Genomic DNA, 17,190 nt, shown 5'->3' with positions numbered 1-17,190 from the left:
AAGTTCCAGATGAGGCTTTGGCGATCAATGTACAAATAAAGTACGTATATAAAGCAGCAAAGATCCCATAATTTGTTACGATATTTTTTATGTTGTGTGCTTCTTTATGTTATGTCTAGACACTTTTGACGTCCAGGACATACGGAATGACCTTATATATTATAGTTTTTACTAGAGTATATAGTCCCCAACGATAGGTTGCAGACAATTTATAGTTCGATAATACATGTATCGAAATTTTCCTTACTCCTTTAAACGTGTGAATGTATATGGTGTAGGATTTTGTAAAGCATTTTTGGGGACTTAGAGATAGAGGTTTCCAATGATGACCGTCTTTATTTATGGTATTAAAGTTTAATGAACAAATTTTTTTTTTCATATATATGTAATTATTTTCTATTAAGTCATGCAAGTACGTTTATTACGTGACAAAAATAAATTAAGGAATACAATTACAATAAGAGCAAGATGCTATAAACTAATGCCACTGAGAGCCGTGTCCGTAGAACGGTCTGAAGGTATTTCCAAAACAATATGATTGAAGGTCCTTCAAAAGCAGGTGGCTCATATTCTCAAAAGCCAGCAATGCATCTGCAGTTCTTCTGCTCTTGCGGATGTCCATGGGCACATCAGCCCTCGTCGCTTTGCCCCTTCCTCTTATAAGACACGCAATATTTTTTTTACGAGTGACGAGTTTTTCGGAGCGTGACATTTGGTTAAATAAATAAAGCTATAGAGCACTACAACTGAGACAATCTGTCGAGAATGGATGTAACCTTATATTACTTGTTAAGATAAGTGTCAACTGACAAAATAGTAAAAACATTTTTTTTCTAACCAACGAATTTTCTTGACAAAGTACATAATGTTACAGTCATCTTTTTGAAGATATTATGGACCAATCTTGTCTAATTTGTGTTGACGGTTAGATCAAACATACTTTTAACCGTAAATTTAACTGATGTCAAGGCGCTGGTTATAGATATAGTTAGTTGATGCAACTGACCCTTATACTAAAAATGCGAAAGGTTAGATGGATGGATGGATGTTTGAAGGTATCTCCGGAAGGACTCAACGGATTTTTGATAAAGTTTGGCATAGATGTAGAACAAAGTCTGGAAGAACATATAGGCTACTTAGTTTTTTTAAACAATTAGTATTTTTATAAAATCACTAGCGGACCCGACAGACGTTGTCCTGTCTACACGTCTTTAATTTGAATAAATTAATAAGAAGTTAATATTTGATGAAAATTGTGAATCTAAACCATTCCCAGATCCCCTTGAACACACATAAAAAATTTCATCAAAATCGGTACAGTCGTTTGAGAGAAGTTCAGTGACATACACACTCACAGAAGAATTATATATATAAAGATTTAGGTTTAGGTTAGTACAAAGTAAACATACGATGCAAACGAGTCGTTATGTTTCGTGTTTACATAGGTGCGGTCCACTCGCCTAACAACGATGAATTATTGGCAAAATATTGACATGAGTTATTCGTTAAAATCCTGTATATTAGAAGACTAAATCACAAGGAGGATATTATAAATATTTCACTTTGAAATAAAAGATCTGGAAAGTCAAATTTTCACAAGTCATTAAAACATTCGAAGTTACATAATTTTTTCACTCTTAATTTTTAATTTAATTTGACCGAACTAGTGTTGACCACTTAGTGAGAATGGATGATGTTCGAGGCATCAAAAGAAAACATGAGACGACACAGTGGTCGTCGCCAAGTTGACCAAGGGGATAAAGATCTTCGGGAGCTACGTGTCCAGGACCGGGAAAAGTGGAGACTATTGTTGTCGCAGGCCAAGTCCCACTTGAGATCGCTGCGTCATCCTAGTTAGTTACTTAGTTGTAGTATTGAAAATTCTATTTCTTCTCAACTGTTAAATCAAAAGATTTTAAATGCAAAATAGAAAAACTTTTAAAGAAAACTATGGAACAAAATTCAATACGTTAAGATTTATTTAGAAAAAAAATACTGTTTTAAAGTGTATATATTATCAGCTCACTATTCGTCCCCACTGAGGGGCTCGGAGCCTACCCTATTATATATACCATATTATATATATTACGGGTGACTAGGCCATAGTCAACCACGCTGGTCCAGTGCGGGTTGGTTGACTTTACACATACCTTTGAATTTCTTCTCAGATATGTGCAGGTTGCATCACGATGTTTTCCTTCACCGTATGAACGTCGGATAAATGTACATATGTTATAATCGAAAAACATATTGGTACATGGCGGGATTCGAACCCAGGACCTGCAGATTGCAAGTCAAGTGCCTAAACCCCTGAGCCACCGACGCTTTTTGAGTGTAAAGGTGTATATGATACAGTTAAAATTTCTAAATATTTAGTACAAAGCCTATTACGATAAAAAAACAGGATAATTCGCCTTTGATAATCATTGACCTAAAATGAATCTTTGAAGAAGAAAATTTAGGTCATTTGAGTCTCTGATATTTCATTTCTTACAAACAATGAAGCAGTGAGATTTTCTTCTTTAAATTTTCTTTACGAATATAATTTTCTGTATTCATATTTTTCTCTCATCGTAATTTTCCTTAGACCTTGGCTTATTTCAACAACGAAATAATTTATAACACGCTTTTATTTTTCATTTCTCTCATTGTTTTTCTAAAATTTCTACTTGTAAAATTATTGCCCGACAAGTAAGAGGGTAATGTTTATCAGGATATACTAGCTGTCACCCGCGACACTGTCTGCACGGAATTAAACGAAAAACCTATTTTTTTATAAGATAAGGGGGCAAACGAGGGAACACCAAGGTGATCAACGACACCCATGGACATCTGTCACACTAGAGGCCTTGCCGGCCTTTAAGGAACTGTGTCGCTTCTTGAAGGTCCCTAAGTCGTATTGGTTTGGAAATACCGCCTAGGATAGACCGCTACGTTAATAAGTAGCCTATGTGTTCTTCCAGACTGTGTTCTACATCTGTGCCAAATTTCATCAAGATCCGTTGAGCCGTTGTAGAGAAACCTTCTAACAAACCATCCATTTAAACTTTCGCATTTCTAATATTAAAGTAAGATTATACCTAAACTATAAGAAAAACCGTGTCTGTAGTATAAATAGCATGAGGATTTCTTTATATATTATTCTCTAGAGTGTGCTATCTAGTCAGCTTAATTAAGTTCCATTGAAATTATGAAAATTAATTTTACTTTTATGTGCACGTTATTAGGCCAACCTTATTCAACCATATTTTCTTAAAAAAAATACATATTTAAATAATCAAGTTAAAAGCGAATATGTAATGGTAAATAGAAACATAATACAGTAACATAGCTTTTACAGGTAACCCAGAGGGGTAGGCAGAGACCACGGATTCATATTAAAAATACTAAAATTAAAAAAAAAAACAAAGTACAAATAGATGCATAGTTATGATGAAAAAACAATTTAGAACAAATATTTATCACATTATCTTCACTTATTAAGAGTGATAACATAATTTCGGCTACCAGATGACCTTCATTCAACCGGACAGTATTTTATAGATAAAAAAATTACAAACATCTTAATCGTTAGTTTTCACTTCAGAAACACACTATAAAAAAGGGTCTTGATAAACGGGCAACAAAGTAATCCTATAAGGTCTCCGTTTTTCCTTTCGAGGCACGGAACCCTAAAAACACAATTTCGTTCGAATAAATTTTATGATAAAATATCGAATTATTTTTCTTAATTTTTTTGACATTAGATAGTAACTTTTAATCTTAACAATTAGCATAAAAAATCATTGCAGCGTTTTTTATGAAAACTTATTATAACACTGAAAAATTTGTAGTATTCAAATTTAACGGACAACGCCGGGCTTAAAAAGCTAGTATATAAAACTAACCTCCTTGGTCGTTGACCTCCGCGAGGTCTAGGAAAGTTTATCAGTATTTTGAAACGCATATTTGCTGCCGCAATGATATATAAGGTTATACGAACCGGTATTTTATATCAAAATTTATGATAAAGAAATAAATAGCTGAATAATTTTAATTTCGCAAACTGGCAATGAATACCTAAATTTAATTTTAAAAAAAGAAGAAATTTGAAAAATTTATTTGAAAAATTCGTATTCTATTTTTAAAAACTATTATTTTTATAATCAAATGATTTAAGAATGGCTGAATAGAATTTGAATATTACCAAAACATCTTAAAACATGTTAATATTACGGCTTTTAATGTTTTTGTAGAAACATTTCGTCTGTCGACAAAAAAAGATGGCGGTTAAGAAACATTGAATTTATTATAAAGTACGTAAATTATAATTTTAAATCATGTTCAAATTCTTAATAACACATTTGTTTTTATGTTATTCTTTGTCTGAATGTATAATAGAATTGTAAATTTGAATAGTCTCCCTACTTCGTCTAAATAAGGTATGAATTACAATGTCAACTTTAACGTACTTTTGATATTTTTTTTTTTTGCTATCCGGGTACGAAACAGACGCCAGATGTTAGAAATATTCATTGAGTCATATGTGACTGTATCAAATTGTTTTGTGTTATATATTTTTTATAAATAAATTTTATATTTTTAGTACATAAGAACTTAATTCGATATCTTTATATCGATTGTAAGTCGAAAAACAAAAAAAAAACACATGTTTTTCGTTTTAAATAAAACATTTTGCTTCGCTGTGGGATTTTATTACGTTATAGTATTTATTTAGACTAACCGTGAGTTTCTGAGATCGAAATCCACGTTTAAAACATTACTATCTTAGTTTTGTCAAAGATAATGACGAAATCAATACTAATAGTATAAAGCGGTAGAGTTTGTTTGTTTAAACGCGCTAATCTCAGGAACTACACGTCCGATTTACAAAAATTTTTTTTCGTTATATAGTCCATTTATAGAGGAAGCCTTTAGGCTATATAATATTAGGCTGCCATCAATAGTTTCTTTTAATTCCGCGCGGACGGAGTCGCGGGCGACAGCTAGTTTTTTTATACAGAAATTTTGGTTTTTAGAAGCCAATGGTTAGTGGCAACTTTTTTATATTCATGGTATACTTCTAAAGTATAACTACGTTGTTAGTTTTTAATATATTAAAAACAATGGATTGTTAAAAGTGGCCCAAAATCCATTTAACTAGTTTGGAAAGCTTTATCCGAGCTTTCATCAAAATAGTTGGTCAATCTCATTTCGTAACATTGAAAAACCATCACACAATATTTTAGTACAGTCTTTTCTAGTTTCTCATAATATAACTGGTACATTTCTTTTACAGGGTGTTCGAAAATTATGTACAACGGAAGAATTAATCTCCTAGACCAATATGTCTATTATATTTTTTTTGTGAAAATCACATAATAAAAGAAATATAATACTGGCAAGTGCAACGTCTTATAAAACTCGCAATATTCGAATATCATTGTCTAAACGTCGCTGTCTGAAAGCGATAATTTTCCATTTGTATTGGATCTCGTTTTTTGAATTAAGAATACTTTAAAACAAAAGATATAACATAACTTTTTAAATAAGATATAATCACGATTATAACTCAATAAGAGAAACTTCTGAATGGTATATTTATCATTAAACCAGCGGACTCTAACTAGACTTTGTCTGCGGATATAAAAAAATACAAACTAGACTAAGTTAATACCTCTCTCCCACATAAGCTACCTTTAAGTAAAAGTGCTATCAAGGTCCTGCTGTTTCGGAAATTATCCGGAACAAACGCCTAGTTGCGTGGAGAGAGAGAAATTATAAAAAAATGATTTTAATAATAAGCACGTAATTACATTATCTTAGCGAAATATTTATATTAATTGTATAGTTTTTGTAAATAAATAACTAATAAGTCATATAAAAGAAAGAAGAAATAAGCTAATTATTTTATAATTTTCATCATCAGCTCACTGTACGTCTCCACCGAGGGTGATTAGGCCGTAGTCAACCACGCTGGCCAAGTGCGGGTTGGTTGACTTCACACATATCTTTGAATTTTCTCCTCAGATATCTGCATCACAAAGTTTTCCTTTACCGTAATAACGTCGGATAAATATACATATGTAAATCGGAAATCGAAAAGCACATTGGTACATGGCGGGATTCAAACCCAGAAACTGCATTGCAAATCAAGTGCTTGACCCCTGAGCCACCGACGCTCTAAACATTAATTTATGAAAAAGTTTATGTTTCATTTAATTTATTGGCCTTGAAATAACATAACAACAAAATTTATTTTATATATATATGTCATTATACATAACTTCAATGTAATTAACCGTTTATTATATAAGTGATTGATAAAGATTCGATTAATTCTTATATTTTAAAAGATTAATAAAAAATCGATTTTTCGTACTTTTTAATTATAAAAACCGGCCTTCCTAAAACACGCTTTAAAGTATCTTAAATTATATTAAGTTATTTTTTAAATTTATAAAAAGATTCCGATTACACTATTTTAATGAGTAATAATTTTATTACCGTAATTTTTTTAAATTTATATTTTAATTTAACTCACCGATTATCATTTCCCGCCATATCAGTACGTTCCATAACACCATTCATAATTAAGTTAAAACTTTCACCACAACACTAAAGTTATATTAAAATAAATAAATATTAAAAAGGAATTTAAAGCACTTATTTTTTAGTAATTTCATTAAGTTTCTGGTAAAAATTAAGAACGAAAAGTAAAATGTAAACAAAGATAAAAAGGCGACGGACGTCCGTTTGGCCAAAGCGCTATGCGTTTATGTTTTCAAACCCGACTTGTATACCGCGTGGACTGAGGCCGCGGAACGATGTAACATAGAGTAAGTAACCACAGACTAGATTGCTTGTAAATACTTCATAATTTTAACTACATTTATAAGTTAATACTTTAATATATAATATAATTCTGTAATGTTTGTAACTAAACATTATGTGAAACCCTCTCATCTAGTATTTAAAAATATAAAGATTACCATATGAAAATACTTACTAATATTATAAATAAGAAAGTAACTCTGTCTGTCTGTCCTCTTTTCACGCAAGAACTACTGAACTGAATTGAATGAAATTAGGTACACAGTTAGTTTAGAGTCTGGGAAAGGACATAGACTACTTTTTAACGCGGACGAAGTCGCGGGCACAGCTAGACATGAAATAAAAATAACACAGAACAGAAAATCCAATTAAAAATTTTGCACGGATTCGTATTAATTTATTCAGAAAGTATACAAGTTTTTTTAATACCGAAAATGTTTGATTTATAATCAAGTAATAACGCTAACACACTACTATGCTAGTAATACTAACTCACGAGTTTTACACGTAAAAAAACTAGTTTAAATTGTAAGACCAAATATATATTTGAAATATATTCTTTGGCTTGGTATTCGTTAGGTAAATTCGGGCGTAGTTTAATTCCTACTGGCACCTCTGCGCGTTAATATTTAACATTCAATGAATAACCAGTTGCTCGGCGGCGTGCGCGCGAAAACATTACAGACCAACGTTTACAGACGCCTGCAAATATATGACATACTCTGTGAAACAAACAAAATATATTCATACATATCCTTACGATAATTCAGTCTAGACTGTAGAAATAAGGAAAAAATATACGGTGGATGGATGGATGTTTGTTTGAAGGTATTTCCCAAACGGCTAAACAGATCTTGCTGAAATTTGGCATAGACATAGAACATAGTTTGCAAGAACATATAAGAAACTTATTGAGTTTTTTTAATACGCGGACGGAGTCGCGGGCGACAGCTAGTATAACCATTGAATTGACTTAATAATTTGTAAATATTACAATCAAAAAAAAAATAATTATTTTATACTACATACTAAAACAAATCATTTAGTAAAATAAATCGATAATTTAAAATAAGTTTAAATTCCAGCGCCTCTGTAAAGAAATAAGGAAAATTTAAAAATGTAGTTAACTATTTTTAACAAAAAGACGTCTATTTAAAAATAGAATACCTAAAACAAGAATGACGACATCAAAAATGTCCAAAATAATAACAAACCTCTTACATACATGACTACAAGGTACATGTAAAAATGTTCAGAGTTTCCTAACGTGTGTTCTCACAGATAAGAGGAAAGGAAAAATAGAATGCATTTACTTTGTGGAATAACCAATTATCAGACGCGAAATCCCAACATAAATAATAGTTGTTAGCACTTAGAGTTTGAATGCAAATTTCCCAGCACAGATTATAGCTCATTGTAAACAACTACTATGAAGCTTTATGAAGAACTAGCTGTCGCCGGGGACTCCGTCCGCGTGGATATATAAAAAAGATTAAAAATAAAAAAATGAATGAATAGTATCCTATGTCCGTTTCCTGACTCTAAGCTACCTCCATACCAATTTTGAGCCATATCGGTAAAGCCGTTCTTGAGTTATAAATAGTGTAACAAACACGACTTTCTTTTATATATATAAGATATAGATAGTAAAACTCTTACTTGATGGCCATTAACCATTGTTTAGAGACATCATTTTTCTATGAGAGTTAAAGGATGACTGTGTCAAAATTGCTAATTGTATTGTTTTGTCACAAACTAGAGTTTCTTCTTACTAATATTATAAATGCGAATGTTAGGATGTATAGATGTTTGTTTGAATGTAACTCCAGAACGACTGAACGGATCTCGATGAAATTTGGCATACATATAGAACGTAATCTTAAAGAACACATAGGCTACTAACTAGGTGTTGTGTTAATTCCGCGCGGACGGAGTCGCAGACGACAGCTACTAGGTTATACATTGAAATAAACCGTTATGAAAAACCTGACGTGTGTAACCTACATTACGATAAGAAAATGAGAAGGAAGGATTTCTCTGGAAACAGATGATAACCGATTTCGCTCTCTCCAAAAGTCACTACCATATCTATACGCAGTAAAGAAATAAGTCGCAGATGCGTTGACTACCTTTATTTTGACTACTAGCTGTCGCCCGCGATTCCATCCGCGCAGAATAAAAAAAAACAAAGTCAGTTAGCCTTTATATTCTTCCGGATTACGTTCTACATGTGTGCCAAATTTTATCAAAATCCGCTTACCCGTTCACATTTATATTAGTAAGAAGTAAGATTAATACCTCTACTTTTTTCCATCTTCCGATTTCGAAACCTTCTTTACTAGGAAATGGGAAGGGGATGAATATTAGTCAATACTAATGCATCACGTCTATTTCTATAATCGATGTAAGGAGTTTTATTTGAATAACAGTTTCAATACAATAGAATAGAAACAATTAGAATTATACAGTGGTGACAAATGGTCTTAATGTTTTACAATGAAATGACAATATGGAATGACTAACAGACAGTTTCTGAGACGAAAATCTCTGTATAAAATATATAGTTATCTCTGTAATTATCTTTGACAAAATATATATAAGAATTTTTTTAATGGAGATTTAGGTCTTAGAAACTCACGGTAAGAATACAATTAAATATTCGACATATGTTGCTAGATTTATCGTTAATAAACGAGCTACATTTTTTTAACTTTAGTCAATAAAAACCCGTTGATCTATGATTGAGGGCGATTACTACTTAATCATCAGCTCACTATACGTCCTCTAAGAGGGGCTCGGATACTACCCTAAGTTAAGGGTGATTAGGCCATAGTCAACCACGCTGGCCAAGTGCGGGTTGGTTGACTTCACACATATCTTTGAATTTCTTCTCAGATATGTGCAGGTTGCATCACGATGTTTTCCTTCACCGTAAGAACGTCGGATAAATGTTCATATGTAAATCGGAAATCGAAAAACACATTGGTATTTGTAGGGATTCGAACCCAGGACCTGCAGATAGCAAGTCAAGTGCTTGACTCCTGAGCCACCGAAAACGGGAAAATGTAAGCGACTTGATTGCAATTTATTTATTTACCCGAGTGAAGTCGAGGTCGATTATTAGTTTAGAAAAATAAGAACGTTAAATGAAAGGGATTAAGATATAAAAATATACAGTGGTGCATCAAATTACATTTTAAATTATTTCTAAGTTTGAAGTATTTTATAAAACATGCAAATAGGATAAAATGTGGCTTTCGCTTACTTTGCATTTGAAGGTTATATTCGTGAAGCGTAGCACAAAGTTTTATCTTCTCACTTTATTTGTACATCCTTTACATTTTCAAATTTCTACGTGCATTTCAGAGAAAATTGAGATTGAAAAACTTTAAAAGAAATCGTTTGAAATTTTTAAAATAGCAAAAGTTTCATTACATTTATTTGCTAATTTAAAATATTACTGCGTTTTAAAGGTTATAAAAAACTGTGAATCAATTACATTTCCGTATTAAAAATAATACGCAATAATAAAAATGTATTTTGACAGATAACACTAATCATTTGCTAATATTACTTGACACGTACGTATACGTACGTACTTCATACGTATAAACTCGGATTTTATTTTCCTTTATAAATAAACAAGCGAGCTTGTCGAAACATGCAATATTTATCCCTTGACTAATAAATGGACACGGAACTGATTTAAGACCCTATAAAATACAGACACGAAGAGAATACCTTATCGAAGATAGCTTTGTTGAATTTATAAAGTGCGGTGGGACTGCGGTCCGGGCCTTCACTGAAACTTTTATCAAAGAGCTTTGGGTACCGTTCAAAACGTCATTTGGACTTCCAAATCTGAACGTAAATTACTGAACATCGAAATTCTAACTTAAATTTATTCTCTTACAACAAATTTATATTTTATAAGTATTATGAAATTATTTTAAATCTTTGTAGAAAAAGCATGTTTAATTTTACAATTACCTAAGTGGTAACTGGTAAACACAAAGATAAAGTTCTTTGTTACTATTGCAATATAATAACCATTTAGTTCTGCTAAAAAAATTTGTTTTCCGATATATCTAAATTCAAATAACTATTTTTGACGTATTTTAATTTATTTTTAAAAAAGCGAAGGTAAAAGAAGCCATGTCTACGCCAGACAAAAAATAATAGCAATATTTTATAATAGACTTTTTTAATGTAAATTTTCAAAGTAGAAAAAGACAATCGGTGATTATTTCTCTCCTTTGAAGTGCAATTCTTTTGCTAACTTAGTACTTACTTTGTACTTAGCTAAAGTTTCATCTCTTTGATGTACCTTCCCATTGTATATATACTTTATTTAAAAACAATTATTTTAACTCAACTGACAGTGATGTTTTTTCTCGTGTAATCTTTTGTCAATATTATATATTTGAGCGATTTCGAATAGTAGAGTACTATTAGATTTATAGTCCTCAATAAGAGTGTTATTTTTATTAATTACTAGTTATTCACCCGCGACTCTTAGTAGCCTTTACAACTTAATTAGTAGCCTATGTGTTCTTCCAGACTATGTTAAAATCTATGTCAAATTTCAGCAAGATCTATGAAGCTGTCCTGGAGATAACTTCTAACAAATCCATCTATCCAAACATTCGCATTTATAATATTATAGTACGAAGAAAGATTAAAATAACTTTTTAACTTAATATGTATTGTTCAATATACCATAAAGAAGTACCTAAAACTTTCATGAAACTTTATAATAAGGAGAAACTTAACACACTCCAACATACCCGTAGCTTAATTATAAAGTTGCATGCGGGTTTCCTTGTAAAGTTTCTTCAATTTTATTCATTATTGGATTTCATTTGAAATCGTTAAAATGTTTAAAATGTTAAACAAGTTTCAACATAAAACAATAAATTTGAATTACAATAAACGTTCAAAAGATCTTTAGTTGCATCACGTAATAATATTTTCTTCTATTTTTTAATGTCATACACAGTCCCTTAGTGTCGATTTAATATAACATTTACATTAAAGGGTAGCATTAGTAAACATTAAAATTTAAAACCAAATGCACCGTGTTGTTTATTTTAGACTCTACTATTAATCTTCTTATACGATTTCCCAGAAGAAATTGAGATTAGCATCTGCTATACTGTACTGATGGTTTCTGAGATCAAAATTTGTATATAAAACATATCGTCATCCCTGTCATTATCTTTGACAAAACAGAGATAACAATATGTTTTTATCGGAGTTCTTTCAGAAACTCTACTATAAGTCTTTTACGTAAGATGTCAGCCGTAACAGTTGTGTATATATTGTTGTTTTTGTTTTATCAAAGGAAATGAAAGGGATGGCAATATGTAATATTATTAGTGTCACTGTAGTGGAGTATCACGGTTAGCAACAGTTTCGTCTCCCTCTCTCTCTCTCTTCCTTCACGTTTCGTCTCTGTCTGTCTCTCGCTCTCTTCCTCCGATTAGCAGCAGTTGCTTGCACAAGTTTTGAACACGTCTTTATGAACGTGAGTAATGTTTAAAAATAGAAATAATGTTGAAATAACAATTAGAAATTGGCTTCAGATTTCATAAACTTTGAAATTAACTTAGTCACGTGGCTACAGTAATTTCAACTCATGGTTATAATATTGTGAAATGCAACCTTATAACATACTAGCTAGCCTACGACTCCGACCGTAAGGAATTAAAAAACTTAATTAGTAGCCTATGTGTTATTCCAAACTATATTTTACATCTATGCCAAATTTCAGCGAGATCTGCGCAGCCGTTCTGGAGGTATATTCAAACAAACATCCATTTATCCATCCAAACATTCGCATTTATACTCGTAATATTAGTAAGATAAAACAATATATTCTTAGTATGAAACGTAATTTAATAAAGATTTTTATTATTTTTTTTTTCGAAGATAAGCGTTTGCCTTAAAGAACTTACTAAATATATAGAATTTTATAAATTGAATATAAAAAAAAACTTGCTTCTAAAAAATTAGAAAGCAATTCCCTTCAAGGAATTTTACAAAGGCAAAGAAAATAATTACGACTCTTGTCTTGTGAAAGAATGTATAAAATAATAAAAGTTTTGAAAAATGTTAATAATTTTACGCTTTCATTTATTTAAAAATATTTAAAAATTTAATTCGAAATATTGTTACTTTCTAGAAATTCTTTACAGTTATTTGAAAGAAAATAAACGTGAAAGCTTTCGCCTGATATATTAATTTAAATATACAGAGCAAGATTTCTTTTGAATGGATTGTGTGATAGAGGATATGCGTAAGAAGGGGGTAAATTTAGATATGACGGCTGATAGAGATGTATGGAGGAGGACATACTATGCAGACTCTCTGTAGGAAAAAGGCCATAATGATTTCGAATACATAAGTTATTCATTGTCATAGGATAATGATGATGATGGTGATGATGAAGATGATGATGATGATGTTTGATAGTCATTTTCATTGGGTCCAATGGTCCACACTAATTCATTATCCAATAAAAAGCTATGAAAGTAACAGAAAATAATTCTCTACCCAACTTTACTCTTATACACGTTACCGTAAAAGCACGAACTCAAGTCTATCTTAAGATTTATCAATTACATTAGCAAAAGTACAAAATATTATTCGGAAATTTATCGACCTCTAACGTGTAGATATTTGAAGAAAAAAAAAATATTAGTTAAATACTAGTAAATACTTAAATATATTATAATCACATAACTTTTCAAACTTTTACTATAACTAGTAAATATTGGTACTAACCGAAGTTTGGTTTTTACGGTAACATCTATATTGTGTATTTACATTCATATAAAGCGTGTTCAACTTTTTCCTTATATCTAATTCATGTTTAAAAATATTCGAAATAAATATTTTTAAGTTCAATTTTTACAAGAACCGTAAAACGAAAGAGGACTTTTGAAATATGAACGCTTTGGGGTGAAATTGGAGCGAAAAGCGAAATAAATGGCGGGAAATTCGGAATTTATTTCTCTCTTTAGAATACGGATTACTCTTTTTAACTTTTGACATCGCGTTGCAACAGATGTTTGTAAAAGCTCCATTTAATAAAGTATATTTTGAGTTTTTCTAAATTATATTAATAATCTATGTAATAAACGTCTACAATAATCTAATTCCTCTTATGTAAAGATACTAGGATATGTTTTATACAGAGATTTTGGTCTCAGAAACCTACAGTTAGAGACGCATACCTAATAAAATAACCCTAATCTCCTTTGCGTAAGTTAGGGAACATACCCACACTACGTGACCTATTGTTTTAGTTTTTTCAACCCCTGCCTCCCCTCGGTGACCATTCGTAGTACATGCCAAGACCCTTTAGTTTTTACGTAGTAATCCATAATTATGATTTTTAATCATTTCACAGGTAAAATTGAAAAAGAAATAATTTGGCTCATACTCTTCTTAAATTACTAGTGAATTATGTATTATGAAAAAAACAAGTAACGACTACGTGACTAAAATCTGAGGCGCCCCCCCGCTTCTGTGACTCACTGTAGTATTTTAAAGACTCCGCTCCCCCCCTAAACGGGTCACGTAGTATGGGTACGTTCCCTTATTTGATAGCTAAAATGCAACTTCAATGCCGAGGTTATGCGATTCATTTGGATTGTATTCGCCAGTTTGTAATTAATAAATTCAAAAATATCTGTAGGTATAGACAAAGTTCATTCGCTTAGAAGCGATTGCATAGCGAATTTATAGTATGTATGTAACTGTCGCACGACAGTCACGTGACTTATCGAACCTCTTGTCAGTTTTATACATTTTTGACGTGTGTTATGGAATCGCTTCAAAGCGAAAGCTCTTTGTCTGACCCCACTGGTTTGATTTCTAAAATTCTTTCGAAATAAGAACGCTATGATATCCCTAAGTGACATAGTCTATATTTATTAGTTATAAGATATAGCTGTCGTCCGTGACTCCGTCCGCGCGGATTTAAAAAAAAGAATTAACAAATAGCCTATGTGTTTTTCCACACTATGTTCTATATATATGCCAAATTTAATCGAGATCCGTCCATCCGTTCTGGAGATACCTTTAAACAAACATCCATCCATCCATCTAAACATTCGCATTTATATTAGTATGATTTTAAAAAGAATGTCTACGAGCCTAATGCTTGCCTCTAACTTATTCTAACTTATAAATTAAATTGTGAAGCTATTTACATGTCCAGAAAGTGTTTATTTTGAGACAAGCTTAAAGGTCAGAGGGACGGAGTTGGAGAAAGGTCACAATTATTTATGTTTTGTAATCGAACTCTGACCGTAGTGCTGAATATCCCTCGATAACTTTTTTTAACTTGAAATAAACCACAATGTATTTATTATTGTGTTGGTCGTGTGTCAATATATTTTAATGTAATTCTTTTATACGAATAAAACAGCGGTGTGTCAACTTTAACAACTCTAATATTTGTTTTTATATTATAAGCTGGCAAACGATCGAACGGCCACCCGAAATCGCTGTAACAGCGAAGGGACCGCTCCCCATGGATATCCGCAATTAGATTGCTGGTACCACACTCATCAGCAGAAACGCGGAATTGCTTCCACATGACGCCTGTTTTCTGTGTGGTCGTAGTATTGCACCGGGCGAACCAATTCGTGCGAAGATGTTAAAGCGGGCCCTACGGATAAATTTGCAAAGGTAAGGCTACGCATCTCCAATTGCGGATGCTTATGGGCAACGATCGCTTCACTATTTCAGCGATTTAAGTGGCTGTCCGCTTGTTTATAAATAATTTGTCTTACGCCCATCGGGTCAGATATATTTGTCGGTCTATACACTGATATTTCATGTAATATTGCAAACTAATTATTTTGTGGTATGTTTATTTTAGAGCGTCGGTGGCTCATGGGTCAAGCACTTGACATGCAATCTGCAAGTCCTGTATTCGAATCTCGCTATGTACCAATGTGTTTTTCGATTTCCGATTTACATATGTACATTTATCCGACGTTTACGGTGAAGGAAAACATCGTGATGCAACCTGCACATATCTGAAACAAAATAGGACAAAATATAATATATAATTTTCAATTGTTGAAAGCTTATAATGAATATCATAACGTGAGCTCGAAAGTTTCGTTGAATACGTTCACGAGAGAACCGCACGGCATTTCGCGGGCGGACGGTAAATTAAATATTGTTCATTTATATGCATATAAATGCTAATTGGTTTCGTAGGTGAGCCTAACGAATGCACTGGGTATGTTCGAACTTTATTACATTTAAAATTAAACGTTTAAAATAAAATATTAAATTATTTCAATCATTACTAATACATTTTATATAAACATCATCATCATCAGCACATTATACGTCCCCACTGAGGGGCTCGGAGCCTACCCTAAACCAAGGGCCAAGGCTATAGTCAACCACGCTGGCCCAGTGCGGGTTGGTTGACTTCACACATATCTTTGAATTTCTTCTCAGATATGTGCAGATTGCATCACGATGTTTTCCTTCACGTCGAACGTCGCACTAAGAACGTCGGATAAATGTACATATTTTATTTTATTTTATTATTTTTTAAATCGGAAATCGAAAAACACATTGGTACATGGATTCGAACCCAGGACCTGCAAATTGCAAGTCAAGTGCTTGACCCCTGAGCAACCGACGCTCTATAAATATTTATTTCGTGTTGTTCGTGATGAAATGTTCTTAACCACAAATAGATGTATGTTTTAATTGTTATTAATATAACAGTGTAATTGGTTAGTGTCGAATTTCAATCGGATTAAAATCGACGTCAGTCAATCTGATTCGGCTGATTGGAGTTTAAGCGAAATATTCGATTAAAATGATTGCACAACTGTGTTCCAATTTTATACCATATTGAAAACGTAAAGAAAGTTTTTTTTTTCTATTAAAGTTATTTGCTTCATTAGATATTTAATATTAAGACGTGAATTAACTTGATGCCCCTTTTTAAGGATATTATAAAGAATTGGACAACAATTTTTAATCGAACGAAAGCTTGATTACTAATCTTACTAATATTATTAATGCCAATGTTTGGATAGATGGATGTTTGTTGGAATGTATCTCCAAAACTGACAGGATTTTGATGACATTTGACATACATATAGAACATAGCCTGGAAGAACACCTAGGCTGATTTTATTTTGAATACCGCGCGGACAGAGTCGCAGGCGATTGCTAGTTATGTTTATAAGTCTATGGTACCTTGGTATGTCCGCCAGCCGTGGTGCCCTCGGCCTCCGCACCGAGCCAGTGTTAGGCAGAACACCAATCTGAAATAACAGACAAGACAGTTTAAGAAACTGTAGCGATTTGAAAAATTCTTTCACTGCTGAA

General features: G+C 32.1%; 1 protein-coding gene across 2 annotated transcripts in view; it reads right to left on the bottom strand.

Moving 5' to 3' along the window:
* Positions 1-17,190, bottom strand: part of LOC106117999 (calcium/calmodulin-dependent protein kinase kinase 2) — a 71,664-nt gene that overhangs the window by 21,650 nt on the left and 32,824 nt on the right. Inside the window, exon 2 of one of the 2 annotated variants that reach the window (XM_013312550.1) lies at positions 17,059-17,126. In XM_013312550.1, the coding sequence (XP_013168004.1) occupies positions 17,059-17,126 (68 nt within the window). Of the gene's footprint in view, positions 1-6,523; positions 6,646-17,058; positions 17,127-17,190 lie in introns of those variants that run through there. The other variant, XM_013312551.1, reaches the window with a different exon arrangement.

The sequence above is a fragment of the Papilio xuthus genome, unplaced genomic scaffold, assembly GCF_000836235.2.
Source record: "Papilio xuthus unplaced genomic scaffold, Pxut_1.1 DF827679.1, whole genome shotgun sequence".
In the NCBI taxonomy this organism is placed as follows: Eukaryota; Metazoa; Arthropoda; class Insecta; order Lepidoptera; family Papilionidae; genus Papilio; species Papilio xuthus.
This window is presented reverse-complemented; position numbering and strand designations above follow the sequence as displayed.